At 32.8% G+C, this 20,065-nt stretch overlaps 1 protein-coding gene across 8 annotated transcripts in view; it reads left to right on the plus strand.

Moving 5' to 3' along the window:
* Positions 1–20,065, plus strand: part of LOC125067115 (obscurin) — a 102,811-nt gene that overhangs the window by 44,648 nt on the left and 38,098 nt on the right. For all 8 annotated transcript variants that reach the window (XM_047675545.1, XM_047675555.1, XM_047675536.1 and 5 more), the window contains 3 exons: positions 7,721–7,849; positions 11,266–11,436; positions 12,057–12,222. In XM_047675545.1, the coding sequence (XP_047531501.1) occupies positions 7,721–7,849; positions 11,266–11,436; positions 12,057–12,222 (466 nt within the window). The remainder of the gene's footprint in view (positions 1–7,720; positions 7,850–11,265; positions 11,437–12,056; positions 12,223–20,065) is intronic.

The raw sequence follows: 20,065 nt of genomic DNA on the forward strand, positions 1-20,065 counted from the left end.
AATGAAAAAATAGTTAAGTAACGGCTTGTATCCTACCGCTGGGCTAGACTGCTGGGTACGCCAATGCGATCAGATCGACATTTTACATACGATCGTTTTTCTCACGGTGTTTTTCTGTACCGTTCGATTTTCATCTTAACAAATAATAGTTCATTGAGGATCTTTTGGTAACAGTTCACGTATTCTAACAACTGGGACATATCGACTCGTATTAATTATCAAGGTCCAAGATACATATAATAGATTTTTATTTAATAACTATTTACAAATGAAAACGAATTTTCTTTTAATAATGTAATGTAAATGTAATAGTCGTAATAAATTTTGTCCGAAACTCGTGTTTTTAATTTAGATTTACAGCTGGTACCATAAACAAATTGAAAAAAAAAGGTAATAACAAAAAGCCCCTATTAACCCTGTTTCAATCAATATATACTCAAGAAGGACCAGAATGTTTTAGATTAATATTTCAGATAAATATATTTTACAACAAGTGACATATACATTAGGTAATAACTACCTAAGAAAAAAATATCTGGAATGTGTAATAATTATTATTGTTATGAAGACTTGTAATAGGCTTAGAAAATTTTAATTTAATTGTAAAATGATAGAATTTTGTGCTCAAATAAAACCATAGTCAAAGGTTCACCTTCGTCTTCATAATATAAATGTTAAGACGAATAATCGTTTAAATATTTCATCTTTTCTACTAAAAGACAAATATGGCAAAAAAATTACCAGGATTTTCCAATTTTGATCAAAATAGAAAATGATAGAAGAGTGTCCTTAATAAATTGTTTCGGTCTGCATTTGCAACAGTTAGAACATCGTAGACATTTTTGTTCAGATTTTAATTTATTTAGAGAAAAAAAATTCTCAAGTAAATAATACAACACGCAAGCGGTCCCTCTTTCTGTACATATAGTCAAAATACAACGACCATATACACTTCGGTCCCAACCAAGCACTTTTAGAATATATATTTTATCTAACAGGAAACCTCTTTAAATTATGAGCATTATATTGATCGTGAATAACTCATAAAATATTACGAGCTATTTCGTGGCAATGCCTGTTGTTTTAAAAATATACGATTAAAAATAGTCCAAGTTTATTGGCCGACGTGCAGTTTTACGTCGGTGGGTAGAATCGTTAACTTGCTTTACAGAAGGAATGATTTAATTGCTTTCGGAGATACTAACCTACATTCATGTAATTCTAGTAAAGGGCTGCTACTATGTGTATATATGTTCACTGATCAGAAATATAACAAGAACAATGTACATTTCAGCACTGATTCCAGATACGAGTAAGAAGTGATTGAATTTTCTATTAAAATAACGGCATGTAAATGTCCCAAAGTTATGGGCTAAGAGACCAATTATTCTTTTGAGGAGTACAATTTTCCTTCTTATGAAACTTGTAAACAACACACCGAAAACACCCGAACCATAACAATTGAAGTTTGGCAAGAGGATAAAGTTAACTAGAACCCAAACTCCGGAACTCGTTCTATCAAACAGGTGGACAATTTTTTTTATAAAGAATCTGTACCCGTACATTTGGGCCACAAAATCGCCACAGATCATAAACATGGCCGTTGTTACTAATATCGCCAATACGAAACCAACCTAAGGAACTACGATGTTATGTTCCTTGTGCCTGTAGTTGCACGGAGGGCCCTAAGGATTATACTTTAAAAAAATAATGCACATATATTCGACTAATATATTACTAATAGATTCGTTTCTTTTACTGATTAAAATTGAATGCACAATTTATTATTTACGAAGCGATTTTAAGCAATGCAGCATTAATCCTTATCCACTTAAGTATCTTCAATACATTGTGCATTTAATATAGATTAATATGCCCCCTTACAGGATGTTATTTAAATGAATATTTATAAAATATTACAGATCTAAAAATCAAGGACATAGCGGGTTGTATTGTTTCATGACAAAAGAGCTGTGAATTTTGTATATAAAGACATTCTGTAGTATCAACATTGCACCCGTGCGAAGCCGGGCGGCTAGTTATATACACATACAAATACATTACGTACTTATGATTGATCAAAATGAGTAGCTACTAATATTCTCGTCGGTTCTTCTCGGTTGAATCTACATTTTGAACTAGTAATAATACATTAGTTTTAACATTGAGCCTATTTGAATGAAGTATATTTTGATATTTTGATTGATTCTATTTCGTCATGATCGCAGCGCGTTGTTTAACCCTGCGCCATGAACTCGAATTGGAGTGTGAGATGTAGAACGGATGCTGTATAAACTTGGCTGTATGACATCACGATGGCAAGCCAATATGGGGTTGATGGTTTGAATCTGGTATCCGTGTTATACAAATCGATGAAACATTAGTCGTTTATTTTTTTTATGTATACAAATATGCTATGATACGAAATTTATAATAAGTATTCAATTTTTAAAGTATGTGTTCTACTTAAAATAGTAGTAGAAATTTTTTAAATGAATTTAATAAATTTCAAACAATAAGTATATATTATAATAGTCAAACCGTAGTGATAAAAGGATTATAAACCATCCTTTTATATCATATCAGATACAATCTACATCGATATGAATATTTAAATATTTATAAAATAAAGCAATAGTATATCCGTGACAATGCACTTCTGCGCCGCATCATCCGAATGAGCTTCTCTACACTTTAAAAACGAATGAAGTATCATAAGCTTAGAATACTATATCACAAATACATTTGACATAGAAGGGATCGTCGTTTATATACACTAGAAATAGAAAAGGACCTAAAATTTATTCTAGTGAATCACCCATTGCTACAAACCTAAACAATATTAGATAAATTCTTCATTCCTGTCCGTTTGTAAAATGTTTTTTAGCCGCTTTTGCCAATGATTATAGGGGAAGGTGATCTATTATCAACAGGTCTATCTATCTATCTATCTATGGTATATATCTTGTAATTTTCTTTAAAAAAATATAATGATTTGCGTAAAATATACCATAAGCACAAAAAAAATAAACAAAAACAAACTGTTTATCTTTATTAACGACGCATTAAAACGACGCTTACGTTTTGAACAGGATGAAACAGCTAGCGATACACAACGCTTGTCTTGAAACAGAATCCAGAACGCATTAATTAAGTCACATAATTAGGGTGCAAATGAGAATTTTCGTGTGCCACATTATAAAACCGCGCTACAGGAAGTCTTCAGACATCCACTCAGTTTGTTGACACAAAATGTCAGCTTGCTCGATTTATGAACTCGGAGACTAAACAATCTTCCGCGAGCCGCGCTCTATTAATTCGTTAAAGTTGAAGAGCCATCAATCACGAGAAGGCCATTGTTTCGATGTTTATATTTGCAATGAGTTTTTAATTTAGAATCGTTTTGAATCTAGTGATGGGTGTTCATGTTTGAGGATCCAAAATTACTTAAAGCTAACGCTCGTTGTGTGCTTACAATAACAATTTTTCAAAGTAAATCTTTAGAGTGATGAGAAAATATTTTTATGGCTGAAATCGAATGCTAATAATTTAAAAAAATTGAAAGAACTGTTTTCGACCTAAAAAGGTTTTATTACAAACAAAGAAGCAGATTTTTTACTTATTAATGTTTTATACAAAAGAGTACATATATATCTCATACGTACAAACGAGCGAACTAAATGTTTTGACAACCTATTTGTAACGTTCAGACAAGACAATATGTTCTTCACAATAGAGATCACATGTTTTTTTAATTTTATTTATCTCTCGACCCGTTTCTTTGGTCATACGGGTATGTCTTCCGTCATTACAATTATTTCTGTCGGAGCGACACGGAGCTAAACTAAGATTTGATTGTCTATCGTAAATTATATGAATTTAGGCACGAAGTGATGGTCTATTAATGTCATTTCAGAATAATAACTCTCTGATATTCTGCGTTAATTCTTGTTATAATGATTATGTATAATCTAAATATTATGTCTTATGTCAAATATTTTTTTGTCCTATTTGTTGTTGGTACACTTGGCCCTTGGAGTAGTAGGACAAAAAGCTTTATTAGAAGTATAACACCTCATCTCAATGCCTCCATTGGTACAGGAGAGCTGGTCGTTTTTTCCCTGAGGATCGAAGTTGCGATTCAAAGAGGAAATGCTGGTAGCACTTTTTGCTACCATTTCACGCGGTCAAGATTTATACAGTAACTAGTTTTAATTCATATTTGTATTTATTTAAGGAATTAATGTTAATAATTATCAAGTATATATTTATAGATATATATTATCATTTGTCTATAACGTAAGTCTATATTAGAAGGTAATGTATATTTCATTTTAATCTCATACATGTATTACTTTTAAGCATTCATTTATACTATACAAATTCAATCTTAAACTACCTCTTTAAAATTGATTCATATGTTAAATATAAATAAAAAATTATAATCTGAAGTAACTTTAAATACAACATTAAATGTACTCGTCCCGATTTGGTCAGGGTGAAATTATAATTTTATTTAGTTTCCCATCGCAGCGCCATCTACGTAGACTACGTATAAAAGAATTATCAAGATCAGTGCAAGCGTACAGAAGAATTGAATACAAAAATATGATAAAATACACTTGAACATAAAGCTTATAATTAAATAAGACCAAACAAGTAAAAACAAACACATTGAATATCTGGTACTATTTTACAAAGTCCGGCCGGCCGGCCGTTCGCAATGTCACTGCTACGAACGTTCTACGCCGCACATTTTTTTTTTAATATAATACAATTCGCGTGTTACCTGGTACATTTATGGTACATGTTAATTTATACTAGGGAAATTTGACCATGATTATGGTTTTGAATATTGAAAGTTTAAAGAAAACGATTGCGAGGATTGGTTATATGGATGTGAATTTGTATATTTCTACCTCTTTGAAGCTTATTGCTTTTGGTGCATTCTGAAAATATGATGTGAATACATTTTTACAACGCGCCCGTAGAATGAAATTAAAACTCCATTAACTTGAACGCTAAGTGTTAAGCGAATTAAACAACTTCAAACCTATTCTTATTTAACAATGTAAATTTTAAATTAAATGAAATTAAATTATGCCTGTTATATATAGAAGTGACAAAAATACATGCAATTAAAACTATTACGCTGAGGAAGAAGAAGTTCTCACGCGCGTACCTATCTTACATACGTTCTCAAACCTTTTTTATTAATAAAATAAAGACTTTATATATTTTATTCATAAAAAAATAATAAATCGGTTGACAAAACAGAGAAGAAAAAGCTACGGAACTGTTTTGTCCTTGCTTATTTATATGTGAATAATTAAAAAAAAAAAAAAATTAGCTCCACCCCAATCAACACTAGTCTATTTATGTTTTAATGAAGAAACAAATGCAATCTATACGAAAATTTCTATAAATTTATTTAAAATATGATCGTAATGAAACGCTAATTCTGATATCATCCACCCAGCGGCAGTGGCACTTAGCCCAGATGCGATGTTTGGGGAGTCGTGTTGAATAATGAAAAAAAACATGTGTTTTCAATTTATTCGAGTCACTTTCGATTATGTTCGCTTTGCTCTTTTATATCCACTTCTGATTTCATCACGTCTTAATATTCGCAAAATGAAAGGGCATGTTTCGGTAAATATTATCGTTATGATTTATTTGTCCTTAAAACGCAAGATTTCGTTTGTCGTAATGACATAAAGTACCACTTGATTTACACGTGTAGCGTCAGCCTTTGTTTGAATTATGTTTTTTAAATTTCTGACCTCTTGGAGAATATACGCATTTATTTATGAAATTTAACAGTCGTGTTATGTTTACACGGTCCATGTACTTATGTTGTGTTTCCTTATTCCACCATTACTCTTCGTTAGAATTATTGCGTCATCCCCAAATGCAATTTTCTCTAAATTAATTAATTTATTCATTCAGAGCAAAACGACGTTTGATTAAAAGCCTCACTTATCTTGACAAGCGAACAAACAATAACTTTATAACAATAACGTTAACTTCGATCTCACTTCTTACAAACTTTAATTTACTTTTCTGTACTTTTGTCTTCGGTTTTCATTCAATATTTTATAATAATTTTATAACGTTGGCGATAATACTTACACGAACAACTTTTCCAACATATTGTATACGTCAGTGACAGTAACAATGAAATGAACTTATTCTAGATCTCACAATAACCCAAGAAGATTTTGGATTACGTTTTAAAAAAATCATATTTCAAATTCATCGATTTTTAATATAGTTTAATGTTATAACAGCTGGAACATCCTCTCTTTCATCAGAGCGTCAACAAACTGTATGGTTTACTGCGCTTGCGCAATGGATTAATCCATATTGCATTTACGCACGCATGTGTATGTTAGTTTGTCTTGGATCGTATAGAACGCAAATATAGATCGCAATTAATAACTCTGAAACTGGAGCATTTCATATTTTCATATTATATTATTTTTATTTTATGAAGTTGATTGATGATGACGTTTGGTTAGCTCATGTTTTATTTATTGAAAATAAACGATTTCAAAAATATATCATTGTTATAATTTAATTTCGGTTTTATAATCTCATTTACTAGAAGTTCTCTTAGGAACACGCCTTCACTTATTCGGCTACGTAATCGTAGTTGAATAAACCCATATACCACAAGTTATTCTCATATTTGATAGACATATATTTTTCTCATATTTCCACAGCTAGGCTAGTGTACAGATTAACGCGAAACACACGAGGTCATCGCCCACTAGTTCATTAGCCCACTGCAAAGACTAGATAGCATCAGATTTTTTTAGAACAATCAAAGTCAGACTGAGATTTCGCATCTGGCAATAAAACTATCGCAGAAATTGGGGCCAGGAGCTTATTTTTGTTAACATGAACGTCTTATTTGAACACTGGACCTTCGACAACATTGTATGTTATTTGAAACAATACAATAAAACAATACAGACTTGTTCAAGGATATAATAATAACAAATAAATATTTCCATTTGTATTTATATTTTCTAACGATCTAATAAATAATGATGACGTCATCCTGACTGACTTTGGACATGGCGGGCAATCTCATGGGAGTAAGCACAGAACAGGTCATATGATAAGTACCTATACAAGTTGTGCGTAAACACAGGTGCACTCTCTATTCCCTTATTATTATAATCCTATGGGAGGGCAATTCCGACACAGCCGAAAGAGTTCAAAAGCTTCCACACCTTCCTTATACACACTTCAAACTTCTAGACTGCGGGCTGTTACTGAGAATGTTCCGGCAATAATTTTTAACGGCCTGACATGGGGTTTGAACGAATGACCTTGGGATCTGCGGTGTTCTGAGGGTGATTGCGCACACACTTTTGCACTATAGTGTATCCTGGCTAGCTGGTCTCTCAAAAAGATTGGTTGCCGTTGTCGAAATCAGGTTAGGCAGCATCACCACATCAATAAGATTAAAATGTTTTCAACTTAAAAACATATATTGACATTGCGTATGTCTGTCACAAAACGATAAACAATTTGTTTGATGGTACCTGTTAAACAGATAGCATAATATATTAAAATAACGCCTCAATTCTATACTATAAGAATACTAAGGACTATTCGTGCAATTCTTTAATTTATATTTTTTATTTGATCACAACTGATAACTATCACATAATACTTTTTTATTAACATGGCGGTGTTCTTTCTTCAGGTGGCTGGTGCGTGTGGTGGAAGATGTGCAAGGTGGAGAACTATGCACGCGGCAGGGCTACGTGCCCGCGCACGTGCTCAAAGAGAAGGTGCCGGAAAGAGACCAAACGGCGCTGACTGCAAGGAGACAGTAAGCGATAATAAAATAAAAATGAATGGCAAAAACCCTAGATCTGTCTAGGTTCCAACGACAACTATTTACATCCTTGCAAAGAAACAGGTATCAAGTGTATTAGTAAATACAACAATTATATCTCAAACTAAACGATATCAACGATATTTTTAACTTTTCGATTTGATTCGATCGATCAACTAATCAATGATTTAGATAAACTCAAAAATTATGAAAATGCTTACTCGACTAATTCAACGTCATCATCAACATAATCACTCAAATTAACAGATAAGTAATCTATATTACAAAACATAAAGTAAAAGATCCTTAACAAGGTATTAAAATAATTCTAAGGATATATACGGAGTTATAAGTCATAACGTATTGGGTCAAGGAGCAATGATCCTTACAAAGAACAATTTATTTTTATTGAAAAATATATCGCCAAATGTAGGTCCAATTAGTGACGCTAAAAGTCGGAAGCGTCGCGCGCTGTCGACATCCAGAGTCATAAATTCCTATTATATCTGGTCACGTCTTATTCCTGTCACCGCAGCATCGCATCGAGGACTTTTTTGTGCTGAATTTGGAAAGTGCAATCTCAATGCTAAATTACTTTCATTTTGGTGATAAATTTTAAATTAATTTCCTGAATCCTCGTTGTGACTCATTTTTCATTTATATCAAACTCAAACTCAAACTCAAATTCCTTTATTCAATATAGAAGTATTACACTTTCTTATTGATTGTCAAGTTAAACACTACCACCGGTTCGGAAAAAGAAAACACCCTGACCTGAGAAGAACCGGCGAAAGAAACTCAGCGGGACTTTTTTTTTACGTCAAATTAAATATATTTTAAAAGAGCCGGCGGACAACAGTGACCCTGTTGTCCGTCGGCCCTTCTAGTCTCACCTTTGGTCTTAAACTGCTTTATCACTTAAATAAGTATATTAAGTCTTCTCAATTCAACTCTTTATACTGTTTATCCATGGTACCTTAGATGCTACGTCTTTTGTTCCTCAAATAACGCTGGTTCACTCAACCTTCAAACACACACATACAAAGAAAACTCAGAATTAACAACCTTGGGAACTAAGATGTTATGTATTGCTTATAGTTACACTGGCTCACCTGTTCTTCAATCTGGAACACAACAATACTAAGCATTGCTACCATCAGTTGAATACATAATGAGTTGGTTGTACCTACCCAGACGGGCTTGTACAAAGCCCCACGTGTTAGATAACTGATCGATGGATAGTACCCAGGTGGGTACCATCCACCGATCAGTTATATATATATATAGCAGGGACCTGAATAGAGCACTAAGACCGGTGAGACCGTATTATTCGCATAAACATGATAGTGGATCTATGTGGATGTACTTAGGTAAATAAAGTTTAGTTTCGTGAACACTAAACGAAATCAATAACCTCATAAATGCATTTTTATATATAAATAAAATCATGGTCGTTATCGTATCATTGTATTAGTATTTACTATAAAATAGCTAGGGAATGAAACTTATAACAATGTCCCGAGGGATAACAATGTACGAGGGAAGAGTTAGAGGTGGCGGAGAGGGGGCAGGGTAGCAAAAGAGTCGTGCCTTTTGCCATAACGGCATTCGAGTCGATCTTACCAAAAAAAAAAACCACTTCGAATGTCGTGGAGAAAAGTACTCAATGTTATTTATCAATATTAGGATTGCCAAGTCAAATTATTTTGGACATATGACAAATGCACGAACCATCATTAATATTTCGTGTCTTATTTGATAATTACTCGTGTTACGATCTGAAATGTGCAAACCATAAATTATATTCCCTTTAATAAAGCCAAATGATGTAAGTATCGTTTGAATTGTCAATGGTTCTCTCAAATTGGATCCACAGCTCACTGAAATGGCATGTGTTCAGAATGTTAGATCGATATATTTAGATAATGTATTAATAATTCCCTACCTAACGTAGCGGTTTGCGCATCTATTTCTTGCAACTTTGTTACAACTTTGACATCTGTTATAACGCCAATATATTTATTTAACTTTTATTACTTTATAGTAAGTTAGTAAAAGCCCTATATGTCCCTTAGTCCACTAAGACTGAAGGCATTCTAAGTCTTCTAATGTTTTTGAAAAGATTTGGAACTAATTTCATCACTCTGTTCCATGTAACTTGGTGGATTCATTCAATGTATAATTTTTTTTTAAATTCAGTAACTCTAGTCCGGTTTGAACCCACTATTTTTGGTAACTGTTCACGTTTTCTAAACACTTGACCATCTCGGCTCATTGACATTTAGAAAAACTCTAGATGACAATCTTTTCAGTCTTTTGGCAAAGTATATGCTCGTAAAGAATAAACCATGTCTTGTGTATATAAAGAATGGATGCCTTATCTCTTGAGCCAACTGTCTTACTTATAATATCTAAATTATAATTCATTCTTGAATCGCCACTTAAATATCTTCATTTAAAAAAACGTAACATCTAGTTGCAGGTCAATCACAAAATAATGACATAGAAAGATAAAACATCGGTTTTAGAAAATTCCTACAAAACCGCAGCCAAAATATTTTACGCAGAGCGTTATGTGCAGCGTTGAACCATCTTAAGTGTAATAAATCAACTTCGTACTCAATTACTCACCGCCTGTCTCATTACCTGTTCGGTGACTCTGCCAGGGTCTTAATATATGACTTAGAACGTCAAGAGGCTGCGATTTGTCGGGCATAACACTTAATTACCTACTTTTCGTAATGATGCAAATGTCAAATTATCATATGTTACTTATAATTGATATGAAAAGATTATTTATCTAAGGACGGTGTAATATTATGATTATTCTAATTCATATATAATTAATCCTCTTGTTATAAGTACTGATAGTCAAAGTAAAACTACCAACGGCTCAGGCTAGAAAACACCCACTTGTGTTAATGGCCGAGTGTTGATCAGGTTTTTTAGGCGCTCATTTGTAACTGTTTGACCGACACATTAATCAAGTCACGCAATTAATATATCGGTTCTTAATAGAATCATAGCGTATTTCGTTCTCTTAATGGTATAACATTTCTCCAGAATTTTTCGAGTAATTGGACTAAATGCCATCCTAAAAAACACATTGAATAAGTATAAGAATTCTAAGAATAATCACAAATACTCATATATACTTATATGTATACTTCGGATGATGTCACATTTAATCTAAATCAAAGGTCACAAATTCCCATTTTTCATCACTAATTTTACTTTGTATATAATTAATGTTGGTTCCGAATTGATAGAAATCATTTTGAGAAGAGGAAAGGGTCCGTTAGTAGTTTTGACGATTACGCCCTGATGTTTTTACTAACGAGAAGAAACAAGTTATTAAGGATTCAGAATTTTTATATAGTTCCTATACTTTGCTAAATATTCTTTACCAGGGCAGTGGTTCGTGAACTGATCGAAACAGAGGAGGAGTTCGGGCGTGACATGCAGCAGGTGGTCAGCCGCTACATGCGTCCAATGGACAAGGCTACCACACCCAAAATAGTTTTCGACAACAGAGAGCTACTGTTCTCAAACTTCAAGCAGATCTGCGAGTTTCACAATACGTGAGTTTGACACAAGTGTTATTTTTTTCATTATTTATAAGAAAAAATACACTTCAATATCTATATTTGTATATTTCTGGCATTGACATTGTTCTGAGGTGTTCTTTCACTTATATAATGAAACTTAAAGTATTCTTCCAGTTTACCACTAAAACAAACCATGTTAAGACATCATAATTTAAATGCCTCGAAATGTTCAAACCAGACATTTAATACAATCATGATATTTAATTCCCAAAATGTATGCGTTGTAATCTTAATATAGAGCCGAGATGGCCCAGTGGTTAGAACGCGTGCATCTTAACCGATGATTTCGGCTTCAAACCCAGGCAGGCACCACTGAATTTTTATGTGCTTTATTTGTTTATAATTCATCTCGTGCTCGGCGGTGAAGGAAAACACTATGAGGACACCTGCATGGGTCTAATTTCAACGAAATTCTGCCACATGTGTATTCCACCAAACCTCATTGAAGCAGCGTGGTGGAATATGCTTCAAACCTTCTCCTCAAACGGAGAGGAGGCCTTAGCCCAGCAGTGGGAAATTAACAGGCTACTAATGTGATGTATGTGTGTAATCTTAGTAATATTTTTTGTATTTAATCAATATACAATTTTCAGGTCATTACTAGAAGGCATCAAATACTACGCTGGAGAACCGCGGATGCTCGGTCGAAGTTTACTCCGAATGGAGCGAGAATTCGACAAGCACGTCGCTTATTGTCGCGACGAACCGCTTGCCCAACACTTGCTCAAGAACGATCCAGTAGTCTCTAAATATTTTAAGGTATTACAATTAATTATTAGAACATGTAAATTTAATTCTTGTTTATAAACTCATTCTTCGATTGAATACCAACACTATAAATTAAGATCGAGGCTTCAAAATAAAACAGTTTTTTTAGTGACTTACGCCATCTAGCGTCATGAAAATGAAACTAGCTGAAACTTTCAAGACGTTACGTCCGTTTCATCGTCATAGCTATTGGCGATAGATGGCTCTGTCACATTTAAAGCAAATTTTGAGTGCTTTTGTTAGATTGAGTATAGATGGAGTAACTTGTCTTTTTTAAATTAGGATTGATTAAATTGATCCAATTGAAAACACAAAAACGAATAATTTTGCGATCTATATATATATATAATAGATATTCTCAAAATTTAATAAGTTAAATAATGCTTTGAAGCTTATTTTGTTTAAATCGTAATTTAATTTAAATAGGGCGACTGACATGATTTATTATCATTTATTTAAAAAACTTTATTGACCATAAAACTGTGTTTGATAAAAAATGTTGAGCTTGACGCCTGAAAATATTCTTTGCCAGTAAAATATTCTCATTACATCACAGTCTGTAATCACATTTAGACTGTAAAAGTAACTCTGTCTGTCTGTCTGTTACGTTTTCACGGCAAAACCATTGAACCAAATTTGATGAAATTGCTATGAAGCAAGCTTTTAAACCCAAGCACTGACAAAAGCTACTTTTTTATCTTTCAAAGGGGTAAAGTTGAAGATTAGGAGTATATGCAAGTTCTTGAGAGATTTCCAACACCAATTTTAAATCTAGACTAGATTGATATATAAAAGTATATTTCTTAAAATATTATAGTACAAAATAATTGATAACTTCTACTTAATATTATATTATAATTACTCTCTTCTACTAAATATTATTACGATTTAAAGCAATCAAAAACAATTACAATTAACCCGCTCTACTCCCATTCCGTAACATCGTCCTCTCTATAAAAGCAACCTCATTCTTGCTAATAATGTACATAAAACGTCTTAAAGAATTCCAATTATCGTTTACGAGAGCATATCTCTTTGCTAATTTTCTGAAACATATTGTTGACAAGAGGCGATTCCTCCCGACGTCGAATTGACGGGTCGCGATAGCCGTTCGGCACGCGAACTATTCTAGAGCTGGCGAAATGCCACCGCAGATCTTAGTCATCTTAGTCTTAGCCGTCGTATCGAACCAATATACTTGTACAAAGCGCCATGAAATGTGAAATAGCCCTCATCTCACTGTCAAATTGCTATGCAACACGCCCTTGTTGTAAAGTTGTTTTATTACGAAGGTATCCGATCACCACTGCCCGAAGACATTGGTGCTATACGCTGTAATAAATATTACTTACATCGCTAAAGCACCAAGCTTGAAAACTATATTATATATATATCCCTTGTGCCTATAGTTACACTGGCTCATTCACCCTTCAAGACTGGTAAGACAGCAATACAATGTATTACTCTTTAGGGGTAGAATATCTGATACCGATACCACAAAATGTGATACCACAAAATGTGAATACATGATAAACGAATAACGCTTCACACTATTGATTCTGTGCTTCACTGTCTCTAAATTTATATGACTAAAAAACGGCTTTGCTTTAAAAACTCACTAACAAAACATAGATAGTTATCTATTCTATCTATCTATTTTTTTATTATATTTTTTTCTTTGTAAGATAGATTACAGTCAGAAAGCGAGACGGATAAAATAGACTTAAAACAGTCAAACTAATTTTTAGATCGTCTAAAGCAGAATTCTCAATATTGAGCTTTCTTGATAAAACAGAGTACTGAGATACTACTGACGTACTGTAGAGCAATGGATACCGTACACTCAGGAGCTCCAGATATATATAATATATATATTTATTTGCAATATTGAAGACTTAGACTTAGTCCGCATTATCTAGGCTGATTATTCTGTAGATATAATGCAGGGGAGTTCCCCTGCCTATCTCCAAACAGAACTATCATCTCTTTTCACAGTTTTCACATCATACGATATGAAAACTGATCTCTAATACGATCTTGGTTTTTACAGAAAGTCATGGTTATTGCAAAAATATACATTTTCCTATTTTTTCAAGATGTCGGAGAAGTACTTTTGAAAAATCTCGTTCAACAATTTCAAGTAATCCAAGTAATCCAATGAAAACTTCATTGTATTTGGACATTGGTCCATCAGCACTGGTTGTGGATAATACTTATTTGGCTAAAATTGGTCACGCATCTGAGCTTAAGTCTTGGTTCATCATTGTAATATATTTCCTGTTTTCCGTGCATGACATAAATGTTGTACGTCAATCTGTGTGCCAACATTAAATCATTTATTCGCCTAAATTATTGCATTTAAAATATAACCTACGGTTACCTACTTAACGATTATTATTATTACTTTCTATGTATATTCAATTTTAATTATCTACTTTTAACAAATAACAGAAATGTGTTTTAAGTTATTATTTATACAATCACTTATATCAATTACTAATTCTGTTTGTTTTTTTAAATATTAGTTATCTTATACATATATATCTATACAAATATTATAAATGCGAAATTAACTCTGTCACAAGTAAATCACTGAACCGAATTCGATGACACTTAATATAAACCAAGTTTGAACCGCATGGGAAGACATAGGCAACTTTTTGTAACTGTCACCTGACGATAAACCTCTAAAACATGAGCGAAACAGCGGACATCGAATTTTTTAATTTTCCTTCTGCTTAACCTTAGAGGGAAAAGAAAAAGTCAGCGTCAATGATGATTAATGCAATCTCCTTCTGGATATTTATTACGATTAATCTTACTCGCATATTGTGGACATAATTATAGTAGTAAATGTTGCATATCACCTTTGTTCATATTTCACGATCGTTTTCTTGCAGAACGTCTCTAACATTCTGCAAGAAAACGAGGCCAGTGTACATTTTTACAAGCGATGGTAGTCTTTAAATAGAAAACAATCTACATATTCTCTCGTTTCAATACTAGAGTGTACTCGTGCAATCACGTTTATATTGATGAGATTACGATTGCATGTTTATTCGAAAATTAGCAAACACTTTGTAAATCTTATTAAATATAAGTTTTAAAATTTATTTCAGTTTCAGTAATTTCATGGGATCTTTTGAAAAAAAAAACATATTATAATAATAGTTTTATAACACACTTATGAACAGTGTGTACGTATGTAACGATTGTCTGTTTTTGTGGTCTGATGCTTAGACTATATGGCTGCAAATAAAGAGGTTCTAATAGAGCAAAATGTAGGTAGCCATAGCCTAAGAATCTATAGCAGATAGCAATCTAATTAATAATAATAATAAAATATTGGACAACATCACATACATTACTCTGATCCCAATGTAAGTAACTAAAGCACTTGTGTTATGGAAAATCAGAGGTAACGACGGTACCACAAACATCCAGATCCAAGACAATATAGAAAACTAATCAACTTTTTCTACATCGACTTGGCCGGGAATCGAACCCGGGACCTCAGAGTGGAGTACCCATGAAAAACCGGTGTACACACTATTCGACCATGGAGGTCGTCAAATCCATAACTACGTCAAATACAAAATCCATAACTACGTCCATGGATGAGTTAATGAAGCTGTGAACGATTGAAAGTGTGAAGGAACGTAACCTTCACGCACACTTCACCTGACAAACATAAACTTCCGCCGAGATACACGCAAGAGTATGTAGCCTGCCTTATTCATAATTTACATTATTCGGGGCCCCGATGAGTGGCACTCGGGCATATTATCATTGAAGTATATAAATAATGTGAAAATAATTTTAGGACTTAGGTAAATATTTTCTATCAATCTTATACTCCAATGAAAAAATGCTACTGAAATTATTGACTCATTAAATAATATAAATTAGTTTTATAGCCAGTATACTTCGTTATTGACACACAATAAAGCTCTAATAACTTAGTTAACGTGAATCAGAGATCGATATGTAGATTTTAACGTAAGGAGGACTTCAAAGTGTCGTCGCAAAGACGTCACACTATTTTTATTATTTATTTTTTTTCTAATAGCTACGGCCGCTACGTGTTGTTTGACGGTAGAGTATGTTTTTCGTGGGTGGTATCTATCCATAGTTGCTTGCACACAGCCCTACCACCAATTAAAATTCTATTCAAGTGCATAAAAATGTTTTGTGTACCACGTTGCTTATTAGAATCATAAACAAATGTACTTAAAACGTGTTATGCAGTTATAGAGGCTGCAAGCATGTTAAACGCAGTATTTTAGCACTTAAACCGTATATCTACATAGTATAAAACTAAGCCTCCTCCTGGCGTTTGTACGCTTATACCTTTCAAACAGAATATAATACGTTTTTCATCAATAAAAAAATGAGTCAAGAGAAATATGAATGTATACAACTTATTTATTTATTTATATTTTGGAAACAAACAGTGCTATTAATAATTATAAATGTTGTAGATAATTAATCCTTAAACCAAAACAGTTTCCTATGACAATTAATACATAAATAACTTTCAGAGTGTAGAAAGCATATTAATAATTACTATTATAAATTATACATTATCATTATAAATATTAAAATTATAGTATAGAATAGTCGATTTAACTTAGCCGGAAAACTCTTTTTATTTTTGTTAATAAATCTACTTTTGTTTATATTTTATACACATGTAAAGCCAAGACGGTAGTTATAAATAATCGTTATAGGGACATTCATATATCTTATGAGTTATTGTGTCTGTTATTATGACTTCGTCGTATTCTCTTGAACTTTTATTGAACTCTTACGGCAATTTTGATAATTAGGTTTTTTATTGATTTATTTATGTATTTAAAAAAAAGAAAATACATTTCGTAAAACACGTCAAGCAGTGCAACAAAAACAATAAATAGTTTTACTTTGTAATGAGGGTTCTAGAACAGTAGCAAAATAAATATTATAATAATATTAGTTGGTTATAATTATAACCAATAAGATCTTTACTATAAAATCATAATGTACAGAAATATTGGTATTTTTTTTTAATATTCTATAACCAATGAATTACATGCGGCTATTCCGTTCGCACTATACAGGGTGATCAAGAAAGTATTTCCTGATTATTTTTCAACATTTTTTGTTTTACATTTGCTAGCAGACTATTTATCAGAAAGTAATTATATATACAAGAACCCGTTTGATAATGATATTGATCTTGATTCTTAAATCGTGTCGTATAAATCGTCAATCGCTGTGTACTAGGTCAGTGAAAATATGTAGGTGAATAAATCATTGGGTTGGTGATCTGTAACAACGAACGCCGAGCCAAACTAATATGTCTACGTACCTATAAGTATGTAAAGTAATTCGTAATCTGTTTACCTAAAACATATGGAATAATGCCAATTTATATTATTACTCGTTTACAGAAAATACTATAAAATTAACTATGGTTTCGAAGCTATGGAAGAATTTCGTTTTCTACACTAAATCATCGCAACAGCTTTAGTTCACCATTTTCATTCAGACATTATTAAGCCATTTACACTCAAAATAGCTTCAGTATATTGTATAATTAGTTTATGTATAGTGCCGAGATAGTCCAGTGGATATAAATCTGAATCTTCAGATTGGGGCAGGATATTGTGTAAACACAAGAAGTAAAGGTAAACTTGTAACACCAAGTTTCCGGCTCCGGAAAGTCGATACATCTTTTCAAGAGCAAGGTCGATCGTCGATCTCGATCCATAATGAAATCCTGTAGGTATATTCTCGATTAATGATTCTCCTAATCTGATTGGACAGCAATACAGTACGAACTGAAATAATTTTGAATTTTTTTTATTTTATTTTAAACGTTAATTTTATGTGATTCCGAAGCACGGGTGTGAATGGAAAAAGTAGTAGTGCATTGCTTAATTTAAAGAAAAGGCAATAAACATGAATTCATCAGCAGGATTTTAAAATACACATTTTTGAATTGAGTTTGATTTTGGAAGACGTTCTAATGTACATATTTACTAAGTTCTATTATATTATTTTTTTTTTATATATAAAACCTTATTATTTATAATTGAAGATTCGACGATTCGAATAATCGGACATTGAACGGAAACTGAATGACTATTCCGTGGTTTATTTAAGTAACGTACGAAATATCTAATCCTACGCATCCCTGGTCTCCGGACCACCTGACTCAGTCCCAAGTATAAATAATTCTTAACATTTATATTCCATGAAAATTATTCTCAATGTTTCGAGATATTTATATAATCTGTCAAGGCAACATTACATCTACAAAGATGCTTCCATTCAATGAGACGAAATAATTTCAAATCAACACTTTTATCCAATATTCTCAAACAATACATCTTGCTACTATAAAGTTAGTTAATTTAGTAGTTCTCCGTCAATCCTCATTAGAGCCACGTGTTAGAATATAATAAAATAACTACGGTCCTACAAAGTTAAGATCATCAAACCCTATTTTAACGCTTAACGTTGTACAATTAACATATTTATCTCCTTAGTATTTGGAAAAAACCTTACAATCTAAATGGATACGGTCTAAAACTGCCCGTACATTTCCATACTTAGTTGATCAAGTAAACTAATAGTCATAATAGGTATCTTGAAAACATCGTCAGGTAACTTGAATAATGCGTGGGATGATGAATTCTGCATCATGCATATTTAGTATCTACTAAAACTAAAAACAAAAAGAAAAGCCCTTAAGTAAAGAGAAGATCTCTGCCCATTTTTTGATTTACTTATCTTGAGCCATACGAGAATAGACCTCGTCGACAAATTCCATTATTAAAGTTTCAGGTCAAAGAATATTTATGAGGATAATGTAGATCTATGGTTTAAAATAATTCCTGAATAACAGATGACAGTAACTATTTCATAAATGCTTTGTATGGCTCGAAATATCTTGTAGCTGCTTCGACTTGAGCAAGGAAAGCCCGTTTGTTTTGTGACCTTGCTGAAATGACCCTGGACATTCTCTGATAACAAACACGTCACCGGAGAAATGGCTTTATCCTCGAAAAATCGTCGACGGTGCTGATCTATGTTTAGCGGTGTATCGAGCAGGGGTATGGAATTGACCAGTCGCTTGGAAGCCGCGGCCGCGAACACCTCGCTAGCTCCAGCGTTACCGACCTTCGACCACTCGTCCGAGTGAAGTGTGTGACTGTGATTGTGTTCTCTTGTTTCTGGACCTCCTGTTCCAACGTCTCCCCACTCAGGTAGGAGTACATCTACGTTCGTTCAATACATGTTATATATTTAGCCGAGCTATTGCGAAACTGTATTTTTCTCAACATTCACGCTACGGGTGTAGTGTTTCAAGCATCACGTCTGGTTTATTTTGAGGCGTGCGGCGTGGGTGGATGTTCGCTGTCTGACGCTCTAACTCCGCAGTATCCGTTGGTAAACCTTTGCATAGCTTTGTTGGATTCGTCGAATGACCTTGACCCATTTACAGAGTATATTTTTTAAGGATCTCACAACTAATTCCGTATCAATGTCAGCTTACGTTCTTGAAACTATTTTAATTTGACAACAAAACATTTTTAATGTGTTTTATATAGTATGAAAGTTCTTTATAGCATTTAGTTTCTTCGTAATTTAGTAACTTCGGTGATCAGGTAAAAAAAAAATAATCAACAAAAATAAACGAAAAGTTTTATTTTGGATAAATTTATTTATTTATTAAATATCACAATGTATCCAATGCATCCAAACATAACTGTCTATATCTTTAAGTTAAAAACACAAAAACCCTATATATGATTTTAATTTATATTTTAAATGTCACCAATAGTAT

The sequence above is a fragment of the Vanessa atalanta genome, chromosome 1 (assembly GCF_905147765.1).
Source record: "Vanessa atalanta chromosome 1, ilVanAtal1.2, whole genome shotgun sequence".
NCBI classification, from domain to species: domain Eukaryota; kingdom Metazoa; phylum Arthropoda; class Insecta; order Lepidoptera; family Nymphalidae; genus Vanessa; species Vanessa atalanta.